Source organism: Emys orbicularis, chromosome 8, assembly GCF_028017835.1.
Source record: "Emys orbicularis isolate rEmyOrb1 chromosome 8, rEmyOrb1.hap1, whole genome shotgun sequence".
NCBI lineage: Eukaryota > Metazoa > Chordata > Testudines > Emydidae > Emys > Emys orbicularis.
Window position 1 is genome coordinate 68216826 of NC_088690.1, and position 19356 is coordinate 68236181.

At 43.8% G+C, this 19356-nt stretch overlaps 1 protein-coding gene across 1 annotated transcript in view; it reads right to left on the reverse strand.

Annotated features, from left to right (window-relative positions):
* The window catches only part of NOTCH2 (notch receptor 2), a 108298-nt gene that overhangs the window by 72462 nt on the left and 16480 nt on the right, over positions 1-19356 (reverse strand). The window contains exons 5-6 of the mRNA XM_065409934.1: positions 17209-17331; positions 981-1214 (exon numbers count right to left, since the gene is read on the reverse strand). Coding sequence (XP_065266006.1) covers positions 981-1214; positions 17209-17331 — 357 coding nt within the window. The remainder of the gene's footprint in view (positions 1-980; positions 1215-17208; positions 17332-19356) is intronic.

A 19356-nucleotide genomic window follows, 5' to 3' on the forward strand; every position in this document is an offset into this window, starting at 1 on the left:
ATCTACACCTGCAAGGGATTCCCCACCAGGCCAGATAAGGCAGCTTTAAAGCAACATTCCTCCTGTATGCAGCCATGTCCCAATTCCCCACTTTAGTCGTACGGGTGTGTTATCCCAGAGGCACAGGAGCTCCAAAATCCAGTCCCCCATCTCCTGGGCTCTGGTTTTATATACAAGCTGTATTCCAGTACTTGCACAGGGCCTCACCCAACCACACCTTCTCAGGGTAGTATAGCCCTCACAGGGTCTGCAAGTAATTCTTCCTCCCTTGAATAAGGGATCACAGCGGTCTTTCCCCTCAGTGTGTGCAGAGTGGCCAGCTTGTCCTGCCCTTGGTCACAGAGGAGTCCTTTACCACCCGCAGGCTGACATCAGAGAGCATTTGGGCCCCATTTGCCTGCCCTGAAGTCCAAACTGCCCCAGTTTCTCCTTCTCCAAGGCCACTTCCTTCGCACTGCCTGAATGGTACCAGGGGGCCTGGGTGTGGGCCAGGATCTATCCCTGTGTCATGTGTACACATAGGGACAGTTAGGGTTGTCCCATTAGCCTTCATTTATGCTTTTAAGCATTTCTATTGGAAGCCTCCATGTTAAACAATTTTAATCTTACTGTTCACAATTTAACCTGTGACAGGCCAGATGCTGGCTGGTCCTTGCACAGGTGAGGAGGGTACAGAGGGTATAAGAAACCTTCCTTTTCACTTTTGCTCCTGCATGCATAGCTAGAAACTTTCCCAAGGGAGGGTCCTCTTCCACACAAGTGGTGGATGGCCACAAAGAGGAGGGCATATTGCACCCTCTCACCGGATGGGGGAGTTGCTCCTGTGGTGTGAGCTCCCTGAGCCAGAAATGAGTAGCACTTTTAAAAGTTTTTTAAAAGGCACATTTTAGTTTACTTTAGAAATGGTATCCTACACCTCTAGCTGTCCGCCGGCAGCACAGAGCAGCAATCCCAGAGCTATGTGCATTTCTCATCCTTACCTGTCTTTCCTTCTGGACAAATACATGTAAATGAGGCCACACGATCAATGCAAGTAGACCCGACAGCACAGGGAGTATTGAAACAGTCGTCAATGTTCTTACTGCAGTCCTCCCCGCTCCAGCCATTGACACAGACACAGCTATGGCCTCCATTGTGGTTGGTGCAGGTCCCTCCATTCTGACAGGCGTTGGGCTGGAGCTGACATTCATCCACATCCTCAGTACAAAACTGACCTGGTAAGTCAAGAGGGACGAGTTTAACAGAATTCCAGGGAAGCCTTGCACAAGATGCCATTCCACTAACTGAGGAAGAGTCAGAAATCCTGAATACGGGACAGTTTGTGGAATAGAAAATGACTGTCCTGGGAGTACTTCTAAGAAAAACATAATTAAATACACCAGGTACCCACTATTGCTTTAATCTGCAAATGGAGGTGACCCATGCATTGCCAAGTGAAGATAGAAATACTTGCAACAAATAAGCCCCTTGGGCTAACCAAGGGCTAACAGACAACTTCATCATCTTACCAGTGCCCTATCTGAATAGTCAGTGTCCCAATCCAGTCCTTAGCAGGCATAGCTATTAACACAACTGACTACCATGTTCACAGCCTCAGGAGAAAGGCTCCTGGCCATTTAGTTATTGTGACAATGAATTTTCCCTCAGCCCTAGAAGGTGAGGTACACTCCTGGTCAAATGGGAGACACACTGCCTTGGAAGAACATATACATGGGGATATGAGCAAGGAATAGTTTTGCAGATACCTATCCTTGGAATATCTGCATCATGTCTCTGGGCATACCCAGTATAAACTAGATGTTGCTAAAGGCCTGAGCAGACTCATAGTATGTCTACACAGCAAAAGCTGCGCACGACTAGCTTACTCAAGCTAGCTTGAATCCAGCTAACATGAGTACCAGTAGTAGGGGCGACAGCAGTGTGGGCTTCACAGCAGGCTAGCAAACCGAGTACATACCCAAGTCTGTGCTGGGCCTATATTACCTGCTCCAAACCCTGTGGTGCATGTCTTCACTGCTATTGTTATTTGCACAGGCTGGATTCAAAATAGCTCAAGTAGGCTAACCTGTGCAGAACTTTTCCTGTGTAAACATACCCTCAGTCTAAAGTGGATGCTCCTGGAATTAAAGATGCTGTGTTTCTCTTGCCTTCTGAGTGTTAACTTATATCCAGTCAAAGATCGATTGATTTCTTTGCAAATTCAGTGGACATAAAGGAGAAAATAAAGTCTCAAGAAAATGGCATCAGCTTTAGCCACACTTTGAAATTTTTCTCAACACCTTGCGGGCTGCAGTGAAAGCACCAAAAGTGCAGATGGACTTTTTTGTCTGATAGGCCTAGCGCCAATCCAGGTGTATAATGCTTGTTGTGACACCATGCAGTAACAATACAGTAGGAATGAAGGCACTGACTGTGGTCCTGGAGTAGATTAAACTGATTTTTAAAGCTCTATATCTAATGTATATACATATTTTTCCCCTCATGGGGACACTACATAGCAGAGTTAAGGTTGTTTGGGTGATTTAACTGTGCATTTCCAGACTAACATGCCTGCTAGTTTAACCTTCACTCTGAATTTCCTGGATCCATAATGCTCATTTGGGGGAATAACTACAGCCCACTAATATATGCTCTAAATTATTGACATGTGCTCAACAGTAGCTCCATGTTAATTGTTTGTCTCAGCATTTCCATATTTAAATTATAAATATGAGCCATAAACAAGAAACCAAGAGAACGCTACCATGTTTTATGACAGAACAATTTAACAATTTCAAGATATGTAGTGTTCACCCTAATTTTTTTTTTCAAATTATAACTTTCAGTTCCAGATTCAGTTAGGTTATGGCCACTTCACACTGATTTAGAGCAACACAAGGCAACTGGAGTACACTGCCCAGTTAAACTGGGTTTACAGCTGCTTTGCATCACCTGAGCCGAGCACAGCCTTAGAGTATAAACCACGTTTTCTCTCTCCCTCCTGCTCCCCACATTTCCCTCCCCCCCAACATGCAAATTCCCTTTCCCTCCTGCACCCAGTTATATCTTCCTGCACATCTTTCCATGGTTTCCCCTCCTGGCTGAATAATGCATCAGGCAGTTTTTGAGGAGATAGCTCAAATTAATCACTGTTGCCAACTCTTGGAATTTTATCTTCTCTTGCGATATTTAGTGTTTCTTAAAGCCCCAGCTCCTGGACTTGTGTGAATACATACGAATTTCAGTTCTCATTTTAAAAGTTTCCAACCCTCCTAATTAAGGAGGAAAAGCTTGAAATCGTGCCCCAAGCATAACCCTAGAGGTTCAAAAACCAGAAGGTAAATCAAAACCCAACACATATTTTTAAAAGCCTTATGGTTTTTAAATGCTTGGTTTTGGCACTACTGGATTAGTGGTCATTTTTTTAGTTATTCTTCATGACTGGAAGCTATTCCCTCAGAAGTTGGCATGTCTTCAGAGAAACTCAAGGACTACCCTCTTTCAAAGTGGCAATCATCATCTATTGTTCTTAATGGGACTGAGGCCACGGGTTGCCCTTAGAAAAGATGGTCACTGCCTCCCATTGTTCTCAATGGAAATATACAGGTCTGTCTCATCTTACGTGGGGGTTCCGTTCCGCGGTTAGCGTGTAAAGTGAAAACCGTGTATAGCCAAAACCCCATTGAGTTCAATGGCGGGCGAAATCGCCCGCACTACAGGTATAGTATTAAAACTGTTGTTTTTCTCTCTTTTTTTTGTTTTTGTTTTTGCCGATCGCGTAAAGTTGAAATCGCGCATGATAAATGCGTGTAAGATGCGACAGACCTATAATCCCATGTCCTCAGGGAGGATCCTGGCCCCCTGAGCTACCAGGAGGGGGAAGAGGAACACTGTGAGGAGGCGGGGATGGATGGAAGCTGTGTCTAAGGAAACCTGTGGCTTCGGTCCCAGAGAATCCTATTCTTCGGAGTTTCTCTGAAGATTAATCTTCAGCCTCTCCTGACAAGACTTTAGTTAAGAATAATGGGGAAAGTGACATTAACCCTAAATTTCTTTTAAAAAATGTTTTTTTTTAAATCTATCCCTTGCACAAGATATACTCAAATTTTACCTCTGAAAACTGCATAGACAGACTAAGCCTGAGCAGAGATTGTGAGAGACAAAAAAAGCTCTGAAATAAGGAACAAGTCTAAAATACTTAGTCAATGGAGTTTCTCCAGATGTACCTGTAACAGATTGGAATCTGGACCAATGCAACCTGTAAGAGACATGTGTTGTATATTTGCAGTTATGCACACTATGAATTGGTGGAGTGTTGTTGGACAATGCTTTAAGCACAAACATGCTTTGAGCAGCGGGTTGAACTAGATAACCTCCTGAGGTCTCTTCCAACCCTAATCCTCTATGCATCTATGATTCTATGCAAATTTGGGGAACTATGCAACTCCTTAATAAAAGGAAAGCTCATACATGAAATATAAAATGAGCAGGGAATGCACAAGTTTCTCCAAGAAACCACTTCAATCTTATTCTGACCCAGATATTTGCAGAGCCAGGGAAATCAGTGAAATGAAGACTGGCTCTAAGTGACCTTGTACAGAGTAAGCACCTAGTCCATGTGGTATTTCAAAATAGAAGACAGACAGAATAAGACAACAACCTTCAGCTCTAAATGTTTATTGACTATGAAACTGAGGTACTTTCTGTGCTTTTTTTTCTTGGAAGTCATCAGGGATTAAGTTCTCCAAGAGCAACTATACAGAATAGGATACTTTAGGTGTACATTGTTTCTACGGCTCCCATTTGCAGAGCAAATACTTTTCCGATATCTCTGATGGGATTTTTTAAAAGGGCAGCTTTTGATCAGCACAAAGAAGTTTTATATCTGGCCATAACGGCCAGATAGTTGGCAGCTCTCAAATTTAAGAATACCAAGGAATAATATTTTCTTTCCAGCACATTTAATCATTTAGACTGTTCCCAGGGGTTGAAGACATGTTCCCAGCTTTATGCACCTCTTTCACAGCAGAGTCTACAAGGTCAGCCTAGTGTAAGATGGAGAAAAATTAAAAACTCTCCCTGAGAACCTGGTATAAGTGCTCAGATTTCCTTGATGCAGAAGGAAGAGAGAGTCAGGGTGATTCCAGACTTCCTTACCTAGCTCCACCAAGCCCTCATTGAGATCTCCATACCTCTCTCTAGGAGCTGCAGGATGCCAAAAATTGTATGGCTTCATTAGCAAGGCAGCTGCAGAGATAGAACCACAGCCACTGCGTACACCAAGTTCTGAAAAACTGTGGCATTACTTGGAGATGAGGAAGCAGCCGAGACTGCCACATCCAGAGAAACAGTAGTAGATGTACCATTGGCTCTTCTCCCTCAACCAAGCATCCCACTCCAAATCAGGAAGCAACATTTTCAATTTTTTTCACACAAAGCTATTTACTGAATTCTACCCAAATTCATGAACAGTTTTGGTGCCCCCAAAATGCATTTTTCAGCAAATTTACTGTTTGCCAAATCCTCCCACACGGCTCTAGTCAACACCGCTCTCCCCACCAATAATACCCATTCAGATTTAGGGCTTGTCTTCAGTACCGGGGTAAATCAACCTAACTTACGCTACTCCAGCTATGTGAACAATGTAGCTGGAGTTGACATAGCTTAGGTCAACTTATCTCAGTGTCTTCATTGCGCAGCGTCGACAGGAGATGCTCTTCCGTGAACTTACCTTAATCTTCTCAGGGATCTGGAGTACTGGGGTCGATCAGAGAGTCCTCTGCAGTCGATTTATCAGGTCTTCACTAGACCTACTAAATCGACCACTGCTGCATCGATTGCAGCAACGTCGATCTCCCGTAGTGAAGACCATACCTTATTTTAGTCTTGAAGACATTTAATGGGACAGAGGCTCTCAAGAACTTCCTGGGCTCACCAGACTCCCTTTGGAGTTGATCTGTGATCAAGTATACCAATGCCCATTTTCCTTAGAAGCACGGTTACCAAAGCACTAAGCTCAGCTGTAACTGGTATTGAGCACCCCTCAAATAGATAGACTAGACCGGGGTCAGCAACCTTTCAGAAGTGGTGTGCCATGTCTTCATTTATTCACTCTAATTTAAGGATTCGCGTGCCAGTAATACATTTTAACGTTTTTAGAAGGTCTCTTTCTATAAGTCTATAATATATAACTAAACTATTGTGGTATGTAAAGTAAATAAGGTTTTTAAAATATTTAAGAAGCTTCATTTAAAATTAAATTAAAATGCAGAGCCCCCCAGACCAGTGGCCAGGACCCGGGCAGTGTGAAAATCAGCTCGCATGCTGCCTTTGGCATGCGTGCCATAGGTTACCTACCCCTGGACTAGACAGACCTGTACAAAGCCTTCCACAACACCAGACCTCATCCAACACCGCAGAGAGGAAGACTGCTTTGGAGGGAATATTAGAGGACCTGATCCCCCAAGATCCTGAGGAACAGTAGTGGTGGCTCAGTGCAGAACATGGTTCCAGGTCATATGACATCATCTACACGCTCAGAGTATCTCATGGGGGCTTTGCCAATTGGATCAGATAGAAAGTCCAATGCAGGAGACCGGTCCCATCAGCCCAGGTCTGGAGGCCCTATTCTCTAGGGATGATCTGGGGAATTACAAATCAGTAAATCTCACCTCTGTACCTAGTGAATTGGTTGAATGGATCCTTTAAACTAGAACAAAAACATCTGAAAGATATGATAGGGTTTAACCACCATGATTTAGGGAAAGGAAAGTTATCTTTTTCCAATTAGACTTGCATGCATATGAACCAGGGGACAAATGAGAACCAGGTGATGTAATTTACATTTTCAAAAAGCCTTTCACAAGATCTCTCAACAAGAGGCTGTTAAAGAAACTAAGTAGTCATGGGGTGAGAGGCAAAGTCCTGTCACAGCTCAAAAACTGGCAGAGACAAGAAAATAGTAAGAATAAGTGGTCAATTTTCATCATGATAAAAGGTTAATAGCACAATGTCTCAAGGATCTCCATTAGGTCCAGTGTTTAATACAGCTTGTTAATGATCTGGAAAGGTGAGCGGAGCAGTGAGGTAACAAACTTTGCATATGAAAAAGTTATTTATGTTAGAGAAACCTAACCAAGTTAGGTGAACAGACAACACAATGGCAAGTGAAATTCAATTTTGATACATGCAAGGTAATGTACATTGGAGGGGAAAGTCAATGAAGACCTCTGCTCAATGGGCAAGTGCAGCTGAAAAAGCTAACAAGATAGTATAATGCAGAAAATATTATGCTATTATATAAATAAATGATATAGCCTCATCTGGAACACTATGTACAGTATTGGCCTTCCCACCTCAAAAAGGGTATTGAAATAGAGAGGTTTCAGACACTGATATCAAGACTGATTAGAGCATGGAAAATTCCTGTGGCAATAGTTTGAAGAAATGGATTGATTACCATTGAAAGGAGATAAAGAAGGGACATGATAAAATCATCTAACATAACGGATGGTCTAGCAAAGGTAGATCAAGACATTCTGTTCTCCCTGCCTCATAACACAAGAACAAGGGGACATTCAATGAAATTGATAGGTGGGAAATTCAAAATGTGTAAGAAAATACTCCATTACATGCATAATTAAACTCTGGAATTTATTGCCACAGAATGTCACTGAAGTCAAAAATTTTGAATCTTGCTAAGAGGGATGGGTAAGAATACCCAGAGTTATCACAGTTAATGCTAATAAAGCAATGAAGGGAGATGAAGTCTCATCCTTCAAGGTTTAAAGCAATCTCTGTTAGGGACTGAGAGCTTCATGGTGGTGCAGATTACCCCACATCTGCCTACTGTGGGGCTTTTTGCCCCTTCCTCGGAAGCACCCAGTGTCTGCCACCATCAGAGAATAAATAATGGGGCTGATGGACCACAGGTCTGTTCCAACATGGCAATTCCTGTGTTTCAATGTCAGAGTCTTTTCTCTGACCCTCCTAGGGCTCAGGATCAGATCTCATGGATCCTATACTTTAGATTAACGCTGATTCTGAGCCCCTAGAACTCATTTCAATAATTCTCCACAAGGCACTATGACCACAACTACCCCTCTCAGCCTGGAGGGAGGCTTAGTGGGCACATTATTCATGTCTGGGGAGGCTTTTCAGGAAGAGGTCTCCTTAATTCATGCACCACCACAACACCTTGCTGGACCCATGTCTTTTGGTCCATCTGGTGTCTTTCTGAAGAATTTGTAGGCATCACAGGCACAGCCACTGGCAGCAGAATGGCTCTTCCCCAAGGCATAAAAGGCACCTTTTGGGCCTATCTGAAACAGAGAACTTACCCGGGTGATCAGGAATGGCTCCTAAATGCAAGGGGTTTTGATGATCTGCCATCCTGGGCAAAGCTGGAGGCAACCCAAGATAGCAAAAACTACCAATATGTATCTATTATCAAACATAAAGCCTGAATCTGAATTAAAAGTAGATTAGATATAAACTACAATCATTTTAAGATAACATGATGGAAAACAAGGATAATTTCATGACCACTCCAGGAGGCAGACAGTGGAACCGAGGTACTGTTAGAAGGGATTTTAAGCCTTCTGACTTAAAATGTTGGGCTTTAGTGAATCGTACATGCCCCTAACCGCCAACTATTGCCCGAAAACAGTTCCATGATCTAGTGGTTGCACATGCAGCTCCTACTGGGGGGCTCTGTGGAGGCACTATTATAAATGAGAAAAATGAATGATGTGAAAAGTCACTGGTGGTATGGAATGATTGGGTGCTCTGACAGGGTGCTGGCTGGTGAAGTGCTTTGGGATGGGATGGTGATGGAGAAGTGGTGGAAAGAAGATACATCACCACATTAAACCACTCTTCATCTCGTCCATCCCCTCTCTCTTCACCTCCTCTAGAAAACACAGTAAACTTGGGAAAGACCTAGTAAGTGAAGAGATCTGTAAGACAAAATATAAAAGTCACAAAAATGCTCCATGTTCTCAAGCTAATACAGCAATGTATTTTTAGTAATTACCTAAAGACATTAATCACCTCACTATAAGGTCTGGTCTTCACTTGAAGGGATTTGCTGGTATAGCTGTACCAGCAACCTGCCCCCAGTGGAGAGACAGCTTATACCAGTTCCCTAAACAGACTACATTATATGAACAAAACAACATTTTTGCTGGTATAACAACATTTAAGTAGGGCTTCTGCATAGCTATGTCGGGGGGGGGGGGGGGGGGCGGAGAATGGGGATTCACTGGTCAACACAACTATGCCAGCCAAATTTATAAGTGTAGACCAGGTCTTAGTAGGAGAAAGGAACCAAAGATGATGTTAGCAGGAGTTAGAACAATTGTCTTATCTGTTAGTCTCATCTCATCCACCAATCCAGACTCAGTATCAGGCAGTCCAGCCCTCTTCATCTTGGAGACAAGTTTATGCAAATGTCTTTGAGTGCCACTGTACAAGCCCCTCAAGAGACTGCTTGGCACATTCAAAGAGTACTTCCAAAGCTGGAAGATCACTACGAACATGAGGGAACAAGAGGAACATGTGTTCTGGATTGGCAGATGTTCATTCTACCAGAGATCATTTAACATATTAAAGTTGCACTGTTTCCTTAGTGGTCATCTGCTAATCCAGACTCATTATTGGGAATTAGCAAGCAGCGCAGAATGATATTGAAGATCTGGTTGATATTTCATAATTCATACTCAATGCAATCCTAGCTAAAGCAGGAGTTTAAATTCCGTTGAACATGAATCCTCACACTGTGGATGAAACTGAATGTGGATGGCAGACTCCAGAATGAATTGTGGTCAAGTACGTTGGATTCTTTTCTGGGGTCTCCCAGGATTTGCATCCCTGAGCTGCAGCTCTGCCACCTTTGCAGGGTGCAGGGTGCCCTCCCCCCACAGTGGATAGCTCTGCCAATTTATGCAGGGGGTAGAAGGGAGAAAAGGGATCATAATCCAACGTTTCCCCCTACCCTCCCTGACCCCTTTTGAACAGCTAATCCCCAATCGAGATGCTACAGGGAACAGGACTGCACTCTCCCATAGCTTCTGACCAGCCTCTGTACATTTTAGTGCAAGGGTGCTCCTTGCTCCTTGCACTCCCATGGAAGGGCCTGCCAGCATTACAAACATTATATCACTCACTGTTGGGTAAGGATTTAAAATTTCTGAAAAGTGAGAAGCAAATATATTTAGTAGTTTAGGGCTCAGTGAGCTGATTACTTTGAGATTTCAGAGCCAGTATCACCTTTCTAACCTGGTTAATTTAAAGCCTTTGTTTTATCACTTGAAATGTTATGGAGAAGTACTTTGGAGCTGAAAATTATCCTGTGCATAGCCCATTTTTTGCCCCCACAAAATTAGTATTACTTGTTATTGTATCTATTTCTGCAACAGAAGCTGAGGAAATTGGTTTCTGTCAAAAGAGAAAATTTAAACACAAGAAATGAGAGCACAAGATCTTATAGCAATTTTTTCACTCTAGCTCTTTGATATTTGTCAGCCTTCTTGGCAGAGAAAAGTCACGCCACCTCAGGCTGACTTGACCAAAATTCCTCCTGGAGGCTGCCAGCCACACTGTGGCACTTTCATCCACCAGTACACAGGGCAGGCTCATGCTCACAGGGATTAAAAGGTGCCCAAATCCCACTGTAATTAAATGGGAGCTGAGGTGCTTAATCCCTGTGGGTTCCTTTGAAAATTCCTGCCTAAAGCTCTGCTCCCTGGTGCAACAGATGAGAAGCAAAGGACAGTCACAACAATTGAAGTAAGAAAGCATCGACCCCCATGCCTGAAGAGAAGCTTAAAGTAAGAGCAGTTTGTTAGAGACAAATCCACTTCTTGAGTACAATCCCAAAATGAAGTTAACCGGTGGATTCAGCTGCCCTAGCCCCATATGCCTGTACATACACTTCACCTGAATGTAGATGTCCCTTAGATAAACAGGTGCACTCTCCATCTTAAAGACCATGGATTGCTTTGCCCATGAACAAATGGCTATGGTAAAGCCCTGATGACATCTAAAAACAACTGCCACTGTGGTTGTCTACCAGCCTTTTATACTTCCTCTTCCTGTCCCACCCCTCTGCTTCCGGCATGTGGGGCCTGGCCCTCCTGGCTCCACCCACCAGGTGGCTTGCGGCGTTCTCTCCGTGTCTGCCACGCCTCCTTGCTACAGAAACCTAGAGATGATTTTGGGGGAGCTTCACCAAGAACCACCTGAGAAGGTTTGCCAATGACAAATGCAGGAAGTTGCCTGACATCAGGGTCTACCCGCAATGCCAGGTGGACCACAGTTGAGCTTCTTGAAGGTGAGAGCAGCTGATCATTACTGACAACAACAGTTTCTGGCCATTGCGCAATGAAAGCAGGATTGAATCCTCAGAGAAGAAGAGTAAAGGAGAGGAAAAACCAAGAGCATTCCCCAGCAAAGTGGGGAGTCTCCACAGATCGTTAGCTTTGCTGCAGGGGCAGGAAGACTAGGCTGAAAGCACCAAACAGCCTCCAAGGGCTGAATTTGGACACTAACAGAGAAATTCATGTTTGCAATGTGAAGTGGGCCAGACTACAAAGAATCGAGCCTGGCAGATGGCTTCTTCAACAAAAAGGGGCTTAGAGACTACAAAGTACTGTTCTTCACAAGATGCAGCACAGATTACATTAGGTATCCACAATACTGTTCCACACAGGACGTGACAGAGATTAAGAGTGATTTGCTATAAAGGAGAAATTCAAATTGCAAACAGTTTAAATTGGACTCAGTTTGACAACCAAGCTCTACAAGAGGAGGCTTTAGAAGAACACTACTAAGGCTTAGCATTTACATTCTCCAACCATTTCACAAAATGTAACATCTGTATAGGCTAAGCATAGTAATAAGCTTGCCTACACATACATAAATTGTGACCACACTTTTTCCCAAATAAATAAATAAATAAATAAATAAATACATTAAAAAAAAAAGCAGTAAGTGGAGCAGCACTGTATCAATTCAAGATCACCCCACAGGATTTTGGCTTCCAAAGCAGTGGCTGCCTTTACTAAATCATAAGAGACCAGCAGTATGAGCTGTCACTTTCAAAAGACTCCAAGAAACAGTTTTTGCTTCCCAGCCCATCTCAGTTAAAAATTAGCAAAGCTCTACTATACAGCTGTAAACAGTTGAAAATTAGTTTGGCTACATAAGAGAGGCTCCATGCTTCACCAAAACACTCATGCAAGATATGTAAAGATCTGTTCCTGCAGCTCCATATCCGGTTATTTTAAGAAATCCCAACCACAGAAGTATCCAAACCCTGCAGGGTTGATAGCAATAATCCTTGCATTTACCCAACATTACTCACTTGGATTTGAGGCAGAATTTAATTCTGAGGATGCCTCAGTGGGCTAGTAATAGTAGCATCCCCTCTGAATGTTTATGTGATAACCCTACTAGATTATGGTGGAGTAGTAGTAACAAAAGGATGACCCCCAGCTGTGCTGGATGGGCATGGAATATTGAGAACCTGTCACATTACCATGCAAAGATTCAAGATAGAAAGAATCAGAGGGGTAGCTGTGTTAGTCTGGATCTGTAAAAAGCAACAGAGTCCTGTGGCACCTTTAAGACTAACAGATGTATTGGAGAATAAGCTTTCGTGGGTGAATGCCCACTTCGTCGGATGCATGTAATGGAAATTTCCAGGGGCAGGTATAAATATGCTGGCAAGAATCAGTCTGGAGATAACAAGGTTAGTTCAATCAGGGAGGGTGAGGTCCTCTGCTAGCAGTTGAAGTGTGAACACCAAGGGAGGAGAAACTGTTTCTGTAGTTGGCTAGCCATTCACAGTCTTTGTTTAATCCTGATCTGAGGGTGTCAAATTTGCAAATGAACTGAAGCTCAGCAGTTTCTCTTTGGAGTCTGGTCCTGAAGTTTTTTTGCTGTAAGATGGCTACCTTTACATCTGCTATTGTGTGGCCAGGGAGGTTGAAGTGTTCTCCTACAGGTTTTTGTATATAGCTATTCCTGATATCTGACTTGTGTCCATTTATCCTTTTACGTAGTGACTGTCCAGTTTGGCCAATATACATAGCAGAGGGGCATTGCTGGCACATATAACCTTGGTGAACGTGCAGGTGAATGAACCGGTGATGTTGTAGCTGATCTGGTTAGGTCCTGTGATGGTGTTGTTGGTGTAGATATGTGGGCAGAGTTGGCATCGAGGTTTGTTGCATGGGTTGGTTCCTGAGTTAGAGTTGTTATGGTGCGGTGTGTGGTTGCTGGTGAGAATATGCTTAAGGTTGGCGGGTTGTCTGTGGGCGAGGACTGGCCTGCCTCCCAAGGTCTGTGAAAGAGAGGGATCATTGTCCAGGATGGGTTGTAGATCACTGATGATGCGTTGGAGAGGTTTAAGCTGAGGACTGTAGGTGATGGCCAGTGGAGTTCTGTTGGTTTCTTTCTTGGGCTTGTCTTGTAGCAGGAGGCTTCTGGGTACACGTCTGACTCTGTTGATTTGTTTCCTTATTTCCTTGTGCGGGTATCGTAGTTTTGAGAATGCTTGGTGAAGATCTTGTAGGTGCTGGTCTCTGTCTGAGGGGTTGGAGCAGATGCGGTTGTACCTCAGTGCTTGGCTGTAGACTATGGATCATGTGGTGTGTCCGGGGTGGAAGCTGGAGGCATGAAGGTAGGCATAGCGGTCGGTGGGTTTTCGGTATAGGGTGGTGTTAACGTGGCCATCACTTATTTGTACTGTGGTGTCTAGGAAGTGGACCTCCCGTGTAGATTGGTCCAGGCTGAGGTTGATGGTGGGGTGGAAGCTGTTGAAATCGTGGTGGAATTCTTCCAGAGTCTCCTTCCCATGGGTCCAGATGATGAAGATGTCGTCAATGTAGCGTAGGTAGAGGAGGTGCGTGAGTGGACAAGAGCTGAGGAAGCGTTGTTCCAGGTCAGCCATAAAAATATTGGCATATTGTGGGGCTATGCGGGTGCCCATGGCGGTGCCACTGGTCTGGAGGTATATATTGTCACCAAATTTGAAATAGTTGTGCGTGAGGATAAAGATAGACAGATACATCCTGGTGGGAAACTCATGCTACACCATTTAGATGAATCTCTAAAGAGTAGCAACCATGTCTTTTGCCTGAGGTGCCCGGTGCATTTTGGACACAATATAAAATAATATTTATCTAATTTAATTTGACATGGGAGAATGACATGGATATAAAAAGTGAAGGTTCCCTTAGCATGAAAAGTAGTTTCCTGCATTCATGGGAGATGCCAGGTAAAGACTAACATTTCCAAACATATTTTTTTGTGAAAATGAAGCTAAGGTTGCAGGAAAGTATCATTGGATTGAATGTATATTGCTTTAAATGAACATTATGAGTTAAAGATTAGAAACGCAAAAGTTCAGAGTCAAGGTTAACCTAAAAGAAATCCAAATCACTGAAAGCGTGAACATTCAATGTTAAAGCAACCAAACAGCTGTAACTCTGCCCTCATAGGTCAGCCTCCCATCTTAAAAATTTGTGCACCATAAAGTATTGAAAATGTGTGCCAGAGAACATTAATCTTTTTTTTCGTACACATGCTCCTCCAATACCACCTGTGCTGTTTGATCACCATACTAACCTTTGCTCTTTCAATGTAAGTGCTACAGTTACAGATCTGGACACATTTTAGCTGTTGTCCAGTGACACCAATAACTGATCGCTACATGCCATATGACCTGTTTCAGTGAGGTGCCAATCCCCCAGGGGGGAGGGATAGCTCAGTGGTTTGAGCATTGGCCTGCTAAACCCAGGGTAGTGAGTTCAATCCTTGAGGGGGCCATTTAGGGATCTGGAGCAAAAAAATTGGTCCTGCTAGTGAAGGCAGGGGACTGGACTTGATGACATTTCAAGATCTCTTCCAGTTCTATGAGATAGGTATATCTCTATATATTATACTTAATGTCCTCAGCAGTTCACAGAATCGAGCCTTCAGAGCAGAGATAGCAGTGAAAATGCTGAGGTATTGCTGAAGGTAGAACTGCTTGTTATTGATAAAGCAGTTTAGGTTGTATACATTCATATACAATCAGCTTTAATTCTGAATTTTCATGGCGTCTAAAGTCTGCATGGTCTAAAATGCCAGTGTTCTTGAAAGGTAACATATACAAAGTTCTGATGTGCCCGCAACCTTAACTTTACCTTAAAATGAAGGTAATTCCCACACAAACCTTTTCTGTAAAAATTTAGCCTGGTTCTAGAGAGCAAAGGGGACAAGGGATGCAGCATTCCTTCCCTTCCCCTTGCTTTTGCAGAAGGGGAGCCTTGTTAATGCACATGTAAGATCCTCCAGAGAACACCCATCTCCTGCAGACCTTGGGATGTACACAGGAGGAGGGCTCTGCCCGGGTAAACACTTCTGCCCCTTAAGGGCCTTCGAAACTTATGACAAACTTCCTGAGCCTAGCAGCCCTCAGCCCAGGAGGCTCACTGTGGGGAACTCCAGCCTTTGCCTTTGAAAACCTTGAGAATTTAACTACAGCCCCCACCTCCCCACAAGCCTTAGCAAGCTCATGACCTATCACCAACCAATCACGTGAGCCGTAGAATGGGCTAGTCGGCAGGCCCTGCCAACAAACCTATATGCCTAGCTAGGCTCATGATGGCCCAACAAGGCAGAATGGCCTCCTCAGGGGACTATTACTAAGGGTCATGAGAGGGGTCAAAAGGGTACCCCCATAAATCTAAGGCTCAGGAGGACCCCCAAATCAGCCTAAAGCTTGCAAAGGCTGCAGGTCACAACAAATCTTTTAAGGTCTGCAGTGTGGGGCAAGCATGAGAGCTCAAAAGATTCATTGGGGTTGTCACACTGAGTACCTCCCTCATGCCGTCCAAGGCCCCTGCTCTCTTCAGCTCCACGCTCTGCAGGTCTCCTGCAGGTTAGGGCTAGGAGAGACAGCGACTCTTCAAACATGAATTATTTTCCTCCACTCTTTTCCCAAGCTCAGACATAGAGAAAAGTGTTACAAGTCAAGCTGTGGGACACCTCACCCGCTGATGTGTTTTCACTTAAAAACAAATTGTCTGATTAAGTTTCAATTTTGGTGGAGATTTATTTTGCATTGACGGGCCTCCTTTATGGCTGGTTTACAATGAGGCTGATTAAAAAAGCTAGAAAGATTTTATGAAACCTTCAGTCTCCAGCAGCCAAATTCCCTACCTTAAGCTTGCCTGAGCTGCTGATCCATAGAGATGTTCATATTTTAAAAACTTTAATATCGCCTAATCTAGTGTACAGCTCTGAAGACTACTAGATCTCATAGGAAAGTCCAATTAAGCTTTGTTTGTTTGTTTTATAAGGAGCAAAGCGCATTGGAGGTCCACAAGAGTACAAGAAGCCTGTGTTTAGGGTCAGAATTCATGAACAATTTGTCCATTTCACTTTACATTTGTAGGAAAAATTCTACATTGGCTCCAGATGTTGTCTATTAGTTTTGAAGCTGTTTCTTTACTGGTGGATTTTGAAGTGGGGGCAAAATTACATTAAACTAAAAGTCAGTTGCAAACTAAGGAGTGGCTCGTACCGCACCATAATCACACTGATGCATTCACTTAGTTTTGCTCTTTATGAGGGCCAGAATCATCTCACCATTCAACAAAACAGCGTGTCCTGTAGGCTGCTCCCTTACATCTTGTACAATATTTTCCTGAACACCACACAACATTTTACACAGTACAGTTGCATTTTTATGCAGCTGTGGAATGTGTGCTATAGCTGTAAGGTGACAGCATCCTGCAGTAGTCACACGGGCACAATCCAAGTGAAGATTCAGTCATATGTATTTGGTGCAATTATTTTTTTGTTTTATATTTATTTAATGCTTGTGAAAGTCTCAATGGTTGTCAAGCCATAGAAAAGAAATGGCACAGTAGGCGTAACATACGATTCCCATATATTCTCTCTCTCTCTTTCCCCTACCAATATGCCTTATCCCAGATCTGTTGGGACCACCACCCAATGCTAAAATGGGAATTTATCCTCCATTGTTGGGGTGGCTTTGATGTGGTCACCATCTGCTACGAATTTCACTGACACTCACCATCACAGGCTACTCAGCAGGTGTTAACAGCTTTCAGACACGCCCACCCTAAACTAGATTTAAACTGGTGAGTAAAAGCTTTTGCATCCCAGTCCTATGAGCCACTGAGCCCCAGCAGAAATGTGTTACACAGTACCTACCTGTCCACTGCGGGAGGCAGTGGCAGTTGTAAGTGTTCACACCATCCACACACACCCCACCGTTCTGGCAATTATGATTTGGGCAGTCATCAATATTCTGCTCGCAGGTGCTTCCTTCAAAGCCTGGCCAAATTAGAAACACATGAGACAAATTATGTTCAGGGGTCCGTTAAAGAGGATTACCTGTCTGTGTGAAATGGTGTTTAACATGCTTTTCCTGTTGATCTAGCTCCCTGCTGCACAATGGAGCAGCAGTCTGACCCAAGACTTGTCAGTAACAATATTCTGCCATTACCGAGCCCGAAGTGCTTGGACAGGTAGGTTGGCTTGTACAAGTAAAACAAATGTACTCCAGTCAGCTAAAGACTTAAGTCGCTTTACTGATCCTGCCCCTCCCCAGCTTGGGGGAAAAGGGGCCAGGACCAAGCAACAAGAACATATTCCAGGAGTTGTGAACATCAGCAGTTTGACTGGCCCCGTTCTGGGCAGTACCTGGTGGCTGGTCCCCTACTACCTTACTCTGTTCTCTTTATAGACTTCCCTGTTGCCTTAATGAATTAACATGCTGCAGCAGTTGTTAGTGCCTCTTGATAATACCCGGCTCCCAGGTGTGTCTACTTGGGTTAGCTTCATCTCACCCAGCCTATAAACTAAATCCTGAAGGAAGAAGAAGAACTCTTATTCCTTTTGGCCAGTTTGGCTCATTCTTCCTCCCTTCCCCTATATTTAGTTCCTTTTATGTTCCAGGCCAGTGCAGAATACCCTTCCTGCTTGGGGACTCTTTCTTGCTTGTCTTCTCTCCCCATTCTTATCTATCTGTACCCTCCTCAATTTGATTTTCATGCCCTGACCACTTAGGGTGCCTGAAGAACCCAGGGCACTTCTCACAGGAAGCTATCCTTGTACCCAGGCCAAACTCCAACTCCTTAAAATCACCCTGCAGTTTCTGTTGGATACGGCATTCTTCACTTCTTGTACTAAAGGAGGCTGCATTTCAATGTGGCTCGAGTGAACGATTCCAAATATATAGCTTGTAAATCAGATTAGTCTCTGGGGATTTTTGGATTATTACAATGACAACCCCTTCATCCAGAGAGTGCACTCTTCCCCTCGAGCGTCAGTGTTCTGTTGTGAACACCTCAGAGCTAGATTAGAGAGGTGTAGCTCTGATGCCAGCTCTGGAACAGTGATTCAGGCTCCCAAGAAGTTATGGTCATGGGCTCCCGCACCTCACAGACTTCAGAGCATGGTGAACATTAGATCAAGTAAGTCCCAAACTGAACAGGTTTCACAAGCGTACTCACAGGACCAGGCATCTAAGACACATTGGAGAGTCAGGCCAACCTGCTTTTGAGTTCAAGGTCGCACAGAAATTAGGCTGTTTGGGAAAGTTTTCCGATCCCTGATTTTTCCAGTTGTCTCATCTCATGAATGCTGTGTGCACCCCCAAACTTCCCCAGGTAAACTTATTTTGTAAGAAGACCAGATCATTGTTCACATGCTGCATTCATGCAACCAACATGAGCAGCAAACACACCCAGGACCATCAGCTCCAAAAGCTTAAGTGCCTGCCCCCAGAGCTAATGAGGAATTTTCATTGGCTTTGGTGACATTAGGACTTTCCCTGTTCTCTAACAGGTAATGCCCAGAGGAGAACTGCATATTTAGCTATTCTACTGTACCTCATATGAATTTCAGGTGCTTTGATATGTGTGTAAAATTAAAGAGTAAAAAACACAGAGACAGAAGAAAGCTATTAAATCATGGAGCACTTCCCATGCTTGAATTCTACAGTAACATTTACTGTTTAGTCCTCTGGGAAATCTTGTGAGGGGAATAAATCACTATTCCCATTATACAGATAGGCAAAATGAAACCAAGGTTGAGAGTTGTATTGTAATCCAGGGTTTCTCAATCCGTGGGTCAGACCCAAAACTGGGTCAACAGAATGTTTCAAAGGGTCGCATGGGGCTGGCTGGGCTCGCCTTCCTGCTCTAGGCACTGCAACCGCTGGGGTCTCAGTGACATTCTGGTTTGGCCCAGCCATCATGACAATGGGAGTCCGGGTAGGTCAGATTTGAGTGAGTGGCACCACACCCCCATGAACCATGAACCAGGTCACAACTCCCCTCAGACAAATTTGGTCCT